The 16,032-nt window shown below is 46.7% G+C and overlaps 4 protein-coding genes across 5 annotated transcripts in view; 2 read left to right on the forward strand and 2 right to left on the reverse strand.

Moving 5' to 3' along the window:
* Window positions 1-1,212, reverse strand: part of LOC131878044 (protein IWS1 homolog A-like) — a 2,888-nt gene extending 1,676 nt beyond the window's left edge. The window contains exon 1 of the mRNA XM_059223945.1: window positions 165-1,212. Coding sequence (XP_059079928.1) covers window positions 165-835 — 671 coding nt within the window. The 5' untranslated portion in view covers window positions 836-1,212. The remainder of the gene's footprint in view (window positions 1-164) is intronic.
* A 2,592-nt stretch (window positions 1,213-3,804) lies between these two features.
* LOC131877720 (thymidylate synthase-like) lies at window positions 3,805-6,322 on the forward strand. Of its 2 annotated transcripts, none has more exons than XM_059223480.1 (2): window positions 3,805-3,940; window positions 4,461-5,284. In XM_059223480.1, the coding sequence occupies exons 1-2, from the start codon at window positions 3,838-3,840 to the stop codon at window positions 5,219-5,221; spliced, it is 864 nt and encodes a 287-aa protein (XP_059079463.1). In that variant the 5' UTR covers window positions 3,805-3,837; the 3' UTR covers window positions 5,222-5,284. The 2 variants fall into 2 exon arrangements, with proteins under 2 accessions (XP_059079463.1, XP_059079462.1); XM_059223479.1 differs by lacking the exon at window positions 4,461-5,284 and adding an exon at window positions 5,343-6,322 and having other exon boundaries at window positions 3,808-3,940.
* An 82-nt stretch (window positions 6,323-6,404) lies between these two features.
* LOC131877716 (staphylococcal nuclease domain-containing protein 1-like) lies at window positions 6,405-10,953 on the reverse strand. Its single transcript, XM_059223474.1, has 5 exons — window positions 10,491-10,953; window positions 8,974-9,555; window positions 7,325-8,897; window positions 7,053-7,264; window positions 6,405-6,976 (listed from the first exon to the last, which is right to left on the reverse strand). The coding sequence occupies exons 1-5, from the start codon at window positions 10,578-10,580 to the stop codon at window positions 6,659-6,661; spliced, it is 2,775 nt and encodes a 924-aa protein (XP_059079457.1). The 5' UTR covers window positions 10,581-10,953; the 3' UTR covers window positions 6,405-6,658.
* Window positions 10,954-12,205: 1,252 nt separating this feature from the next.
* On the forward strand, window positions 12,206-14,948 carry LOC131877718 (methylosome protein WDR77-like). Its single transcript, XM_059223477.1, has 6 exons — window positions 12,206-12,637; window positions 13,216-13,391; window positions 13,855-14,221; window positions 14,287-14,476; window positions 14,540-14,623; window positions 14,699-14,948. Exons 1-6 carry the CDS (start codon window positions 12,385-12,387, stop codon window positions 14,838-14,840), a joined length of 1,212 nt encoding a protein of 403 aa, XP_059079460.1. The 5' UTR covers window positions 12,206-12,384; the 3' UTR covers window positions 14,841-14,948.
* The last annotated feature ends 1,084 nt before the right edge of the window (window positions 14,949-16,032 follow it).

A 16,032-nucleotide genomic window follows, 5' to 3' on the forward strand; every position in this document is an offset into this window, starting at 1 on the left:
CCGCACTTGCAAATGCAGATTAAAAACTAGAGGGCCATCTTGCGTCCTTCAATGGAAATTTCCACGGCCCGCTTGGCCTTGGCGTTCCGTTTGCGGTCTTGAGCAGCACGCATGTGTTTTTCCAGCCGAGTGGCCTCCTTGTGTGTCTTGCCCGAAATGTCCACCGTGGTCTGCCATTCGGGTCGCTGAATGTATGAACTGNCGAGCCCGAACCACTGCGAGAGCGGGACCGAGCTGCTCGGGCCACGGGGGAGCCCGAACCACTCCGCGAACGACCGCGTGAACCCGAACGGGAGCGGGAGCGCTCTCGATCAGCGGTCGGCGAACCCGATCGACTGCGCGATCTGGAGCGCGAACGGGAGCCGGACGTCGCGCGCGTCGGCTGTTGGCCGGGAGAAGCAGAATGGGCGCTCCGGGGTGAAGCTGATCCGGACTTGCGCGAAGCGCGGGAAGAGGCACGCGATCCGGAGCGACTGCGCGGTGAACCCGCCGACATTTGCGTGGCGGCTTGCGTATCAATTTGCGTGGCCGGAGCGGCATCCTCCTCATGATGAGAATCCATGCCGGGCGCTGGCGGATGGACCTGGTCGGAAGGGTCCGGGCCATCTTGGTCGTCAAGCAATTGAGTGGCGGCCTGCGGGTCGATTTGCGTCGAATCCACGGGCTCAGTCTGATGGCTGAGCGGGTGTAGGTGGGTCTGGTGGTGGTCCTGGTCTGGGTCTTCGTGATCGGATGCCATGAGTTGGGTGGGTGCATTGGGATCGATGGCCATGGAGTCGTCTTGGGGATCCGGCGATCCGGGCGATGAGCCGGGTGAACTGGCCGAGTCGGACATGGTGGTACAGAACCAACGGATGGATGGATGGATGGATGGATGGATGGATGGACCGAGTGGAACAGGCAGGGAGAGGAAAGGATTCAACGATTCAGTCTCGGTCCCGGCACCCTTGGGGGAATCCTGAGGGAAATTTGACGGATTGATGCGCGCAGACGGATGCCACGATTCACACCGCCACACGAATGACCGGAAGACGGCCAATCCAATCCACCTCGGATGCCTCTTGAACTTCAATCCACACGGACGAAGGACTCACTCATTGACTAGCCTATTCTGAGGAGACGAGACGGACGACATACCCGACATACACGTACAAGCAGGACCAGGATCAGGACCAGACAGCGACGGAATCCCAATGGAAAAGGGCCAAGCAAGGTATGGACACACTCAGGTGCTGCGCTTTTACCGGCGGGGTTTTCAGAAACCCTGAAGAAAGGGACGGGGAGCGTAAGCCGCCTAAGCCGCGTAAGCCATCCAAAATAGGATCATGCCAACTGCCGGCAAATTGGACAAACCTCGAGACAAACCCACTGGCCAAGCATGGAAGCCCATCCCATTAGGCTGGTTAGGCTGGGTTCATGGCTTCATAGTTGAAACCGATAGACAGATGATAAACCGATAGCGCCGCCTTATCCTGAAATTTGTCTGACAACCCAGCTGTCTAAGGGGGTGTCAAGAACCCAGGATTATGATGTTATGAGATATTTTGAGAAGCTTAAATGCCCTGGTTATATCTTAACTTATATTTCCCGACAATTGATGCAGATTTTCAATATCCAAAAAAAAGAAAAAATTCCTTTTCTCCCTCATGCACAATCTCGAAATACATCAAAATGTTACATCATGTCACGTAAAACATCCTTCAAGCGCAAATTTTGAAATTATTGCTTATAATTCGAGACAGGAAAAACATTTTGTTTTGGCGTTGAGGGTAAATTCCAGACGTTTGTCAAGACTAGTTTGTCTTGCAGTAATGACTTTTTATCTTAAGTCTCACAGCTTTGCTGTTCAATGTTGTACAGTTTTGAATGCGAATAGTTGTCTGAGCACAAGTTCACCTAACAAGAAGAGTATCTGTTAATTGTGAACAAAACTAGTCTTGACAAACGTCTGGAATTTACACTCAACGGCAAAACAAAATATTTTTCCTGTCTCTATTTATAATCATCAAAAGTTGAACTAGTTACCCATTCACTGGAATTCTAAAGGCCATACATACAACAAGCAATCTTACAAACTTGGGCTTTTCTTCAAGAATGTTGAAACTGATGAAGACTGCTTCTTTAAGGCTTCATTGATCTTTGTGAAATTGGCAATGATGCTTGAACTCCGTGTGCTCTCAATGATTAAAAAAAAAATGCTTCAAAATTTGCAACTTGAGGTTTTAGAGTAAGATATACAACATTTTGAGCCATTTTAGGATTTTTTGGTGATCATGATTTCGAAGTAAGTGCCAACTAGGTGTGATCCCAATTTTCCTGATATGGGTTTCTGGAAATATCAGTTTTTATACTGTTTTGCAGCATGTAAGTTTTTTATATGGGCAACAGAATATTTATATCTATATATTCAACAAAGCAATAAAAAAAAGTTTTTTTTTTAGATCTTGCTAGCTAGAAAAATGGCAAGATGTGTTTGGGTATTTCTTTGGCAACTTGAGAGGGCTTTTGACCACTGTGGTGATGTGTAACATTTCTAGTTGCGAGAAACCAAAATTATACCTTCACCGCTTGTCAGCTGATGCGCCAACACCGCTCACTCATTCTATTCTGACAATCACTCCATACCACATGTTGATTTTTTTCAAAGCACGAGAAGAACGATGACAAAATACCTGTCAAAATGTTCAGTAAAAGTGGAAAAAGATTCAAACCAAACAACCCTTAAGGCTCAAACCATTGCATCCTTTTATCCTTGTACCCTATTATATTTTGTCATTTGCTTCAGGTCATATTTACTAAACGTTTTAGGCCATGTTTGTTTTGCAAAAACGATGCTAGCGGTATTGGTGACGCGTTACATTTTTTGAAAAGCAACGTACGGTAACGATAACGACAACGTCTTACTTTTTCTAAAAAGTAACATTTTTTCGGCAACAGTTCAAGTCCTGGACAATACAGGTCACTTCTTTTGTCCATTCCTGTCCAAAAGTGTCCAAAGGTGTCCAAACATAAGGGGTTCCAAAAGTGGATAAAGGTGTCCAAAAGTGTCCAAAACTACAAATCTTTCAGAAAATTACTTGTAGCAGATATTATACCTAAGAAATAGCTCATTGATGGTGTCAAAAGCAAAGTAAGTCCTTAAAATCTTTGCCATATACCTCTAAGATATCCGAAAGAAGATTTCTTAAAGGCATTTTTTTATACTTTTATCATGTCAACTTAGTAGGTACCTAAGCCTTCTTCTACCAGTGTATGGTTGGCGCAAAGCATTCATGAAACTGGATATCTAAGTATTATATTCTAAGAATTTAACTTTGATTATTCGACATTGCTATCTATCTTTGGCAAGAATATTTTTGTTGACAGTCGTAAGTCTTTTTGGATTTCCTTTGAAGAATAGTTATCAATACAAATTGAACTTTTTGCATAACTCCGAAGGTTTAAAAATGATATGCGATGAATCTCGTTGACTTTGTTCTAATTCCTGATTGTGTGCATCCAAGGGGTAGAAGAAGTGATGGTGGGTTTTCAACCCAATCAACTTCAATCGTCACTCTAACTAACAGCAATTGAAAGTACATGAGAATTGATAGAAGTCAAATATTCATCTTTTGGATTCCTTTAGGTACCTCAACGTGTCTCTGCCCAAAAATCTTTCCCATCTTATCTGCCAGGTTAGCAGTTTTATTCCTGATACCACACTCCACTTTCGTGCACGATTTCCTAATGGTATGCTTGTTTCCATTAGAGCGGGATTTGATCCACATTTGACTAAAATGATCTAGTCTGCGGGGGTCTGATCCTTTTGGACTCTGTGAGCCGTCCATCCCTTGTTCCATGTCCGGCAGACCCGACGATGAGGGCGTGGCTGCCCCAATCCATCAAGCCGGGGATTTTTTTGGCGTCTATCTACTCCAAACGCAAAATCCCAGATTCCGAGGTGATTGATTACATACACTTATTGTTCTAATCTAGCTGACTACTTACTAAGTTCAATCATACTATAAAGATCCCTGAACATTTCAGTGGTTTATGTAATGGCCAACAATGTAAGTGACTGTAGCCCAATAATCACCATCGCAAAACGGTGAAAATTGCCCCGACACAAACTGACGCCAGCAGTGTGGAAAGTGAAAGAATGCATTATTGGCCTTTTTTATGAAGCTCTACTGATAACCATATTTCCATTCAATTTTGCGGGATCCAACTTTGAGTTCATCTCGCTCAAGCCATACCACATCATGCCACATTGAGAGTGCCAATTGAAAACTTCAACAAAAAGAAAATGCATGTGGAAGAACTTTGGCGTGTAGTTCCAAAGTAAAGTTTTATCTTTATTAATTCAATAGTTGCTCAAAGCCAGGAATAATACATAGCACGAGATGCAGAAATCATTGGAGGATCTAATGCCCAGTTCTCTGATTTGCGTGCCTCCTGGTTTCTCTCTCGTTTCCCTGTAGGACGGGTTTATGTGGGCTTCACCGTGGATCCGGAGCGTCGCCTCAAGCAGCACAATGGAGGGCGGGACAAGGGTGGAGCAGTCCGGACCAGTCAACGTGGTCCTTGGGCCATGTTACTCGTCGTGCATGGTTTCCCCAATATGATATCCGCCCTCCGCTTCGAATGGGCTTGGCAACACCCGAAACGCTCGAGGCGTCTCCATCATGTGGTGGCACCCAAGAAAGCCCGTGAGAAAACCCTCCCCTACCATCTACGGCTCCTGCAAGCTATGCTCCACACGGGTCCGTGGAACCGTTTGGCCTTGACCCTGCAATGGATTCGGCCTGATTTAGTGGCCCAGGAATGTGGTGGTCATCAAATCTCGCCTCCCTGTCATATGCCGGTTTTAACGGGGCCCTTGAGGGTCACCAAAACCAAGCGCCTAGAAAGAGACGGCCAATCCACTGAAGGCTTGATCTGTTCGCTTTGCATTGAACCCGTGCCCGTGGCCGATCAAGTTCAATGCCCTTCGAACAAATGCGGCTGTATTAGTCACCTGTTTTGTTTGGCGGAGCACTTTCGCCAGCACGAATCGGGATTTTTGTTGCCCATGAAAGGTCGCTGTCCTGTGTGTGAGGATCCGTTGCTGTGGGCGGATGCGGTTAAAGGCTTGAAGAGAGCACGCGCTAAGGCCAAAAAAACCACCAATCTTGAAGGACCTGAGGAAGGAAACGAGGGCGATCGTAGTGATGATGAACATCCGGAGGGAATCGATCATTGAGCCGAGGACCAAAGTCTGTGATAAAGCTAAATCCTATTATTGCCAATAAATCTTGATATTTTACACGCTTGATGTATTCAGTACAATTGATACTATGCCATTGATATCCGTGTCTTTTTAGAAGCGATTAAGCATGGCCGCCTCATCCAATGGTACTCGGAAGAACCATGACGAGTTTCAGTACTTGGACCTGGTCCAGAAAATTTTGGATCAAGGCAATCGCAAGGGTGATCGCACCGGTACGGGAGTCCGCTCTATTTTCGGCGCTCAAATGCGATTCTCCCTCCGAGATGGAACTTTTCCGCTCTTGACCACGAAGACCTTGTTCTACCGTGCCATTGCTGAGGAGCTCTTTTGGTTCATCCGAGGATCGACCAAGGCCCAAGACCTTCAGGATAAGAACGTTCACATTTGGGATGGAAACTCGTCTCGAGAATATCTAGACTCGATTGGTCTCACCCATCGAGAAGTGGGTGATCTGGGCCCCATCTACGGATTCCAATGGCGTCATTTCGGTGCCAAATATTCCGACATGCACCAGGATTACTCTGGCCAAGGCGTGGACCAACTCAAGAACCTTATCCACACCATCAAAACAAATCCCAACGACCGGAGGATGTTGATGTGTGCATGGAATCCGGTGGATCTTCCCCAGATGGCCCTGCCACCTTGTCATTGCTTGGTCCAATTCTATGTGGCTAATGGAGAGCTCTCCTGTCAGTTGTACCAACGATCGGCTGACATGGGTTTGGGCGTACCGTTCAACATCGCTAGTTACGCTTTGTTGACGCACATGATTGCTCACGTGACCGGGTTGAAGGCCGGCGAGTTCGTGCACACGTTGGGCGATGCCCACGTGTACAACAATCACGGTGATGCGTTAACCGAGCAACTAAAGCGAGAGCCCTATCCGTTTCCCAAGTTGAAAATCAAGCGAACCGTAACCGACATCGAGGAGTTTGGCTTTGATGATTTCGAGTTGGTGGGTTACCAAGCCCATCCCAAAATCAATATGAGCATGGCCGTGTGAGTGAGATGCGGTTTTGACCGACCATATTGCTACGCTTGAGTTGAAATAAAGTACTATTTTTAAAAAATCTATCTCATTAGGTTCGTTCTTAGTCACCCATTAAGTTGCTCAAGTTCTGAGAGGAAAACATCACTTCCAGAATATCAGTGTTGGTCAGGATCACGCTATTATCACAATTGATAATAAAAATCTATTTCATCAACGGGGAAGTGGTAAAAAAGGAGGAGCAATTCACGGTCTCACCACAAGGGAAACCCTTTAGAATATGAATATCCATAAAAGATTCTTTTTCAACTTCATTCGATCGATGTGTGTGTACGTGGTTGTGTAGTAGTTGTTCTTGTTGTGGTATTAGTACGACTGGGTATTTCCAACCCGTCTCTCTGTGTGTGTGTGAGTGCATGTTCTTAACGATTGCCCACGCCAAACTCTCGAGCATCATCTCCGGTGATGTCTCCGTATTCCCAGATGTTGAGATGCTTCTTCTTGGCACTCTCCATAGCTTCCAGGTAGGCGTTGACCAACTTGGCCAATTTGCGTCCGCCCTTCTTTTCCGTGAGGAGGAGGCCCTCGCCCACCAGGTTCTTCACTAGATCCTCATTCGTGCTGGGCTCGGACAGAGTCACATACGGGATTCCGCCCACGCGATATTCGACGTTCAAGTTCAATGTCTTGTCCAAGAAGTCCTCTCTCATAGCTTGTAGACCTAGGTCCCTGTACTCATCCTGGGGAGGAAATTCAAGAAGACTTTTTGCTTGAGTATCCCGTCTAACTGTTTTGGAAGGTTTGAAGACAACTTACATCATCGGCTAATTTGGCCAAGGCAACGCAGTATTCCTTGGCGAAGGGCGTGAGGGCATTGAAGGACGACGGAAGACTGCCCACTTTCGTTTTGGCGATGGTGGAGCGGTTGCCGTAATCCATGTAGAGCACGCTCACGTCATTGGGTGTAACCTTTTCTACTTTGGCACGGTACCATTGGTCATCCACGAACTTGGCCGCACAAATATCACCTACAAGAAGTACGAGTTAGAAACTGGAGTCCGCCGTAGATCAGATGGTGGGGTTATTACCTTTCTTGGGTTGGTAGGCTCCGGCCAGAGGTGGGTTGGAGGAGAACTCGTTGCGGATCTCCTTCATGAGTTGCTCCAATTTGGGTCCCTCTTCCACGTGTTGGGCGTAGATCTTGGCTTCGGGCGTTACTTCCGTGACACAGACCTTGATGTAATGTACTTTCCGGTCCTCGTCATCCTTCTTTTCGTCATCCTCCTGAGCCAGATCGAGTTGGGCTTGAGCGGCGGCCTTCTCCTGTTCCTCATTGTAATTGGCCCAGATTTTCTCCCGACGGCGCTTGGCATTCTCTTCGGCGGCGGCGATTTCGCGACCATAGTTCGTGCGATCAGCCGTGGGGTGAGCGGAGGCGAATCCGTTCTCGACCAGTTCGACGGATACGTTTTTGCCTTCTGTGTGCATCCATCCAATGAAGTTGCCACCTTTGTCCATGGCTTCGACTTCGATGTCGACTTCACGGTGAAGAGCCATTTCTTTGACAAAGGCCAAGGCTTCATCGCCAAATGGCTCGCCCGCACTGGATTGACCTCCGGGCATGTTTCGGGAGGCGCGAGGACAACTCACGCCGGAGAGCAACAACGTGATGACGCAAGTTTCCCTTGGAATGTAGACGCGGAACCGCGATCCAGATGCCGCGAATTCGACCACGCATTGCATGCGACCAGCTCGCTGGAGGAATGGGAAGAATTGTTTGCTCTTGGCCACGTCACCTGAAATGTCAGCGATTCGACGGGTGGGAATGTTTTTCTTATCATGCATGCCCTTAGTCGATTTGATAGCCTTATCCTCGGCGGCCAGGAGGTCATCGTAAGCTGAGCTTCGCTGATCGTTGTCAGCGGCATATCGCACGACCGTGGCCAGACCTTTGGTCACCAGAGCCTCGGCGACGTTCACACCTCCAATGGTGACCGTGGCGCAATGTTTTTCAGGGAAATCGTTATTGGCGGGTTGGATGTAATCAATCGTCACATGGACACTTTGACCGATCAACTTCTTGCGGAGGAATTCTCGGGCCTCAAACATGAAGGGAATGTCATAGAGGGGTCGGAAAGGGCCACCACCCGGGGCCTTGGGCCGCTCGGCCGTCTTGCCAGCCTCGCCCGGGCCGCCTAGTCTAGGTGGGCGTATCGAGGCCAGATGAATCTTCTTGACGTCGTTTTTGCTTCGCTTCACCATGACGGCATCGCCGTTGACGATTTCGATGACCTTGCCAGTGAAGGTCTTGTCCTTTTCGCTGATCACGGGACCCGTGGGTCCGGCAAAATCTTTCCAAAGACGGAGTTTCTTCTCTTTGGCATCCGCTTGGGCTTTGCGGTACTTTTCCGGACCGCCGGTCACGCATTGAAGGGACCAATCCACGCATTTGGCAAAGCCCTCGCGCAACAAGGCCTCGGCAATGTTGCCATTAGGATGGATGATGCTACCCACAAAGTTCTTGTTGTTGACCGATTCCAAGATGATCTCGATCTCGCGTTGAAGGAGCCGTGACTCGGTGAAATAGTGGGCCTCGAGGGCGTATTTCTCGGCCGTAGTCGGGTCAGGTTTGCCATCGCTTCCCATTCGCACACTGGGTGCCTAAAGAAAGAAAGACATTCATTAATCGGACAGTTCCTTGTGGATTGGCCCGTGTTTAAGCCCAAGTCATACTCACTCGCACGCCGGACAACATGAGCGTAATGTGATAGAAATCGGGTAGAAGGAACGCCCGCACTGTGGTGCCGTCCCGCACGTGTTCGATTATGGCCTTCACTGGTTTACCGCCCATCTGGTCCACCAGCTGCCGGGGGGTTTCCAGGTCCCAGGTGATTTTCCGCACTCCCACCGAGCTATCACTCGACCACACACCCTTGCCGGCCGCCTTGGCCGCTTCCTGAGCCTCTTTCAAGGTGGCATCCGAGGAGTTTTCGCGCACGCGGGCCAATCCTTCGGCCACCAGCTTGAGGGCCACGTTCTCGCCCTTCTCGGGATCGGTGGAGCCCACTAAGACCGTACCGAACTCACGCCCGGAGGGCACGGTGTAGCTGACCGAGCCCAATAGCGGCTTGCCCACCAACATCTGACGGAGGAACTCGCGGGCCTGCCAAGCGAAAGGCTCGTCCTCAGTGGCGGCGTTGTTGGGACCAGGCCGGCGAGCCAAACGAGGTGCCTCGATTTCGGCCAAAGCTAAGAGTCGCTCCGGGGGTGGACCATTCCGGGGTTGACCGCGGATGATCACGGTGCCACCATCCAATACCTGCAAAATCGGGACACAATGCAATGCCAGATTGTGTTTTCATAAATTTCATAAGCGGGCTGGCTGCCTTTTCGTGGGGGTTTGAACGGTTTGAGGAGGAACGCCCTCTATGTCGTCTAGGTGCGGACAAACAAACATAAAAACGAGGGAATACGCTCTCAGTTGTTGGACTTTATCAGGAGATTATTAAAGGAACAATTTATTGCCCAAGTACCATGACACAATGAATAAGCCACCAACTTTTTTGGGAGATGCTTCAAATCATCTATGGGTAAAATTGCGAACAATTATGAGAGGTAAGTAAGAGTTAAACAAGAAGCTTGTACCATGTGATTGATAACTCGCCCACACTTTTAAATTATGGTTTCTGTCAAAATAGTGCGAAGAAAGACCCAGCTTAGCAAGTTTTTGGTGACAACCTTAGGAATATCACTTTCGCCAAACTTTCCTTCAGTTTTTTTAGCACAATCATATCGAAAAAGATGATGATGAAAAGTTACGGGTAAGGCACAAGGATATATCTTTGTTGATCCCTACTTGGATAGCATAATCATTTGGAAGGTCTCTCAGAAGGTTTGGTGGTGAATTTATGGTGTTGGAAGGTGGCCTACGAAAAATACCTGCTTAATGTCAGATATCTTAGAACGTATTCTTGTGTTTTTACGTTGGTTTGTCCGCAACGAGAGGAGTGAGACGGGAATGAAAGGGACTCCATATGGACTGAGGCCAATGCTTTTTGATTCCGCTCTATAACTGACAGATGGACCTGATGTTTGGCCGGCCTCAGCTTGGAACGGGGCTTGCTGGGACAGACTGGGAGGGAGGATCGGATCAGGATCCTCCAGTCCGTCCAGCCTTCGTCTAGACTTGTCTGGTTGCCTTCTTTGGACCAGTTGTTGGATCGGATGGGTCTGAATGGTGAGTATGATGATTACCTGCTTGCAGATCCCGGAGAAGAATTGCTTGGGCGGAGCCGCATTGTTGTTATCCGCGGTGTTGCCGCCTGCTTCCGCCGCAGCACTCATCGTGGATCGAGGAATAAATTGATGCAGAGACGAAGGAAGGGAGAGAGAGAGAGATGCTCACTCAAGGATCAGATCCCACCAGACGACGATAATGGACTAATGAGTTGGGGACAAATTCAGCTAAGCGGGGAATGGGGTTGTGGGATTAATCGTGCATGGAGCTCAACCGTGGGTTCACTCGGATGGATGGACCAAGCCCGTCACCAAAACGAAAACGATACTGGGAACGCTACACAGGAATCCGAACACAACCAAGATAGACAAGCAAGTAGCCTCGCCACAATTCGTCGCGATCAGTCGTTCACAGTTCAGACGATTCAGACGATTCAGACGATTCAGACGATTCACTGACTTCAGTCCGTTCAAAGGCACACTCGACCCTCGAGCTGGTCGGCGTTGGAACGCGTGGTCAGCCAATCACGAGCCAGCGTGGCCGGAAAGTGAGGGCCATCCACCAATCCACGGGCAGAGCACCCAGTGGCGACGTCGCTCCACGAATGACAACTCGATACTCAGGGTGATCAAAGTCGGCGTGGTTCGGACTAGATTAGGCCCGGGTCAATATGGTGAGCCATGTGATGAAGTGGTACAACATTCATTTCATGGCACTTCTGGTATCGTATTTGGGGGTGTTTAAAAGCGTTCATAGGTGGAGTTGTTTAGCTTTAGGGTCGTTTTGAGACAGAACGAATATGCACTTTGGGGGGTGATCGCGTCACCTTGATTCAAGGCAACAGGCCGGAGAAAGGTGACGTCACGGATCGAGTTGGACGGAAGTACCCTCCAACAGGCCGGAAAAGATGGGGTCGAGCCCGGGCTCCGGAATGAGATGAGCCGGCTTATCAGCCTCCAAAGGCCAGACTTGGTGTGCCCTTAAGCCTGGGCACTGTCTCTTTTGGGCACAAAGTTGCTTGCAAGCCACATTTCAGTGGGTTGATCTGGAAAGCAGAGATCCGAGCCTTCTATTTCCGGTGGAGGAAGTCTAGATCAAATGATTTATTGAAAAAAACTAGTTCAGTCGCCATCATTGGCCATCATAAGCTTTCATGAAGTCCAAGCTAAAAATTCTTGACGTGAATTCATCTCAAACTTTAATTAAAGATTTGATATTTTGGGGCTTATAGACATTATTCTGGACCGGGAACTTCTCACGTTTACTTCAAATTCAGGGGGCCGGTCTCATCTTCAAAACCTCATTGGTGAAATGTTGTCATGTCATGCCAAGCACTGTAATAATGATTGTCATAATAATTCCCATCTTATAATATCTCATTGATGGCTTCCATGAAGTGAAGCTTATTTTGATATCATTCCATATTTTTCGGCTCTCTCGTTGACATGGCTTTGTCAGGAAAGAACAAACTTGGCAAATATTTCATTGTCCTAACCCCTGGCAACCCTGGCCCAATACTTGCCGATACCGTTGATCATAAAGCTGCAGAAGTCTCAAATCTGAGCAATACTCTTTTATGCAAAGTTATATCGGTTCATTCCTAAAGCGATATCATAATTTGGCTTTGATTTTGAATAACTGACATTAGTTTTGGCTAGATACCGAGAACCTGGCCCTTTTTGGCCATACTATTTACCGAAAGTGAGAAAAAAAATCTCTTCACAGTTTAGTTCATATGACTTTTTCAAATCAAAACAAAGCTCATCTGGAGAGAGGCGTCTCCGGCCGGTGGTCGCTCCCCTCGCCCTTCGAGTTCAAGAACTCAAAGGTCTCGTCGCTCGTCAAGCAGATCGTCCTGATCGTCCGTCAGCTCAAAGTCCAAACGGTCATTGATTGCCATCATCCTTGAGCATGGGCCAAGATCAAGCGTTCTCAGACACTCCGACTTCGCCCCCCACCATGTCGAACCCGCACACGGCCCCGTCCAGCACGAACCCAATGGCCCCGTCAGCGGCGGATACGGCGTCGTCGTCCTTTCAATTTGATGGGCGTTTTCACGTGTTGCCGGCGGATCGGACTCGCTTGGCGAAACTTCATTTGGTCCATTCGAATTACGTGCCCGCGCAAGTGGATCGGCATTTGAATAATATTCTCATGAATGAGGGTAATCATGAATAGCCAGGATTCAAATATTACAGATTAATTCTTTAGGTTTGAAATACTTCATCAACAATTAGCATTTTGAAGAAATTAGTCGGGCCTCAAGCGAGGATTTTTCAGTTCAAATCAAGATTACCAAATCGTTCAGGGTAATGCACATGAGCGGCCTTAAGTTCCTTTTTTTCAATCTCACTGAGGATTACTTTTTGTTAAGTCCAATCAGGTTTAATCAAATGGAGTAAGCAAGATAAATGTCATTTTGATAAATAGTTCAATTGAGGTTCTTCTTGTCCCTAGATTATTCTAATACATTCGGCCCTATGATAAGATGTTGTGTAAAACAATCATGATAGATTTCCGGAAGAAAAAAAAACAAAGACAGTATCTTCAACGAAAGCAAGCCCACTACAATGCAAATCTAGCCCAAAAGGGAATGAATGTTAGTGGTTAAACCATGCCTTAAGATACGCGAAAGCTAACTTTACATGTCAAAATTTTATGAGCTCCTATTCTAAGGTCCGAAAAAAAACCGCTGTCAAAGCTTGCGATCCAGTGTGCAATAAAAAAATATTTTTTGGGTAGCTGGCCATATGTGGCTGAGTGCTTCCACGTTGAGTGGTCGATATTGGACGGGCTCCCTGTGGTATTATGTGACTCCACCCCAAAATGAGACCGTCAAGCCCGAGTTATCATTAACTGGAACGGACACGGATCACGGCATCACCCATATCTTGCCCTATGGCTCGGATGACAAACAGGTATGCGTGCTTATCAATCGGATTTAAAAAGCCCATCAAATTCGACCTTGTACTTAAGATCCAACATCTGTCTTGTCTAGAGGGCTCTAGTCTTGTCCATCCTATTTTGTGGCTTTTTTCCTACAAAAGTTAAACAAGATACATTTGTTTAGTCAAACATAACAGCATGACCTGATTTTTTAACCGCAGCCGCCATAAGGTTTTGCTTTAATCTTGGTCCATACGAGACACTAAATAATAGCTTTTATTCAGGAAAACTGATGTGATAGAAGTCCAGATCGAGCTCATTGTTCGACAATGATTTATGTTGCGCATGAGATGCTAGAAAGGAAAATCTGTCAACCGTTTTCTCTAGTATCATGATGATATCATTGTCTGGAAAAAAATGGGAATGTGGCAAGAAGTACTCAAAGCTATCTAGCATAGCTTAGTCCTCATAATAAACCTCAATATCGCTCTCTAGGTCCTGATCGGTTTAGATAACGGTTCTTTGGAGCTTCATTCCTTGGGTTTCTCAGAAAGCGCCCAAGACGAGAAAAAACCTTCGTACTACTACTTAGATCGAGTTGGCACATTCCAAGAGCACGATGACATTGTCAGTGGTCTAGTCTACACCTCGGGACGTTCTCAAATAGTGAGCGCCTCGCACGATAAAAATCTGGTCTTGTGGGATCCATCATCCTTGGCCAAACTGGGCGAAATAACCAATGCTCACCGAGATCTCATTCTGGACTTGGCTGCACATCCCAAGGAGTCCCACACTCTAGCCTCGGCCAGTTTGGACGGTCGAGTCCCAATTTGGGACATCCGAGAAAAGAAACTAGCTCAGGGTGAGGCGTGCATGAACTCGGCGAGATCATAACTGATATTTATCGTGATTCAATTGTCTATGTAGTGGTGTATAAAGATGAAAATCACGTGCCCTGTGCGGTCCAATTTGTCCCGGATGAAGATCATTTTATGGTGGTGGGAAGTCGTTCTGGTCAGCTGATACTTTTGGATACTCGGAAAGCCGATTCACCTCTCTCAGCTCATACGGCTTCTTTCTCGGAGCAAATTCATCAAATCAACTTTAGGAGCTCGAGGTAAACTTGTCCAAGTAACTATTTGCCAATGGAAGCCTAAGTCATTGATATAACCCGTTTCAGCTCCGGTCACACTTTTGCCGCTTCGGCCGATTCGAATGTCCTGAAAATCTTTGGAATCTCTCCCAATTCTGACCTGGTGGTGCAGTAAGTCTCCAGAAAATAGTCGAACCATCAAGCACTGCTTTGTAATAGAGCTCGGCATTTGCTTTAATGTTTCAGGAAGGCCAACAAGAAGCACACGGATTTTGTTCGAGGAATGGCGTGGCTGACGAAATCAGACAAGGACGATTCGTCATGCGACATCCCGACCTTACTAAGCTGTGGCTGGGATCAAAAGATTTGCTGGACACAATTGGATTAAATTTACCGGAAATCTGAATTGCATTTTCAAGAAATTCGATGGAATGGACAATGATTATTTGCCAATACAGTGCAAGATCCAGACAATATAGATCTTCTATTTTTTTTATCTGCCGTCCCCTTTTGGCTTCTTCATGGTCTTTTTGTTGCGTTTCTTTTTTGCTGATTGTTTGTTAACGGAAAGAGTCGGAATTTCAGTGGAGATACTCAAGTCCAAATCGATGTCCGGAGACTCTGTCCTTCTGTCCTTTTCGTTATCTTGCCCATCTATGTTCTTGGCATAAAAACGATCAGCATCTTCTGAAGAAGAAGTTATTCCTTCATTCAACGAAATTGATATAGGCTCTATGTATTCGTCCTCGTATTCCGGGTCATCGTCGTTGTCAGTTTCCGAATGCTTGCTTTCCTTGGCGGGTGAATCGTCATTTGAGCCACCGCTTACTAATTCAAGGAATTCAGTGGTCGTATCCCTATCTTCCTGGCTGGATCCTTCAACGTCGGATGATGTGTTTCTTTCACTTTGTTTAGAACCATTTTTTCGGATCAGCCAATGACTTTTCCAATCCTCAAACTTAGGGGAAAACATTTCGATGATCATGTCAATGAGTGGGTCTCATCAAAATGATTCACTTACATCTAGAGATTGGTCCAGTGGATCATCAAAAGAGGTTTCTTTAACTTTGCTTTCTGGAAGAAAAATGAAGGGAGTGAGTGTGTTTTCATGAATCATCACCACTAAAGAAAGGCATGATAATTTCGGCGATACGGATCGTAGGTGGAAGCTATTAACGAAAGAAACTGCTGAGATAAATGTTATTCAGAATTACACAATTTGAAAAAAAAAAACACCTTAAACTCTGAAAACGATATAACGAAATCCAAATATCGAATCGACAAAAGCTTGAAAATATTACGTCCATGATAACTTTGTGCTCGTCTGCAACTTGTCAACTCTTGATCCTCTTTTTTTCAATTTTCACAAACTCATCACAGTGCATCCAAACCGGTTGTTTCCAAGTGGACAGAAAATTGAAGCAGATTGCCGAAAATACCCTCGAGAAGTGAATGAAAAAAAAACAATTGACGTCATTTTTGAAGCAAAACTATGGACAACATGCCCAGCCAAGCTGTACTTGCTTTGTCATCTATTGCAATTTGTTGGCTTGTTGAGTATATTCTTATTTATTCCTTTT

This window comes from Tigriopus californicus, chromosome 3 (assembly GCF_007210705.1).
Source record: "Tigriopus californicus strain San Diego chromosome 3, Tcal_SD_v2.1, whole genome shotgun sequence".
NCBI lineage: Eukaryota > Metazoa > Arthropoda > Copepoda > Harpacticoida > Harpacticidae > Tigriopus > Tigriopus californicus.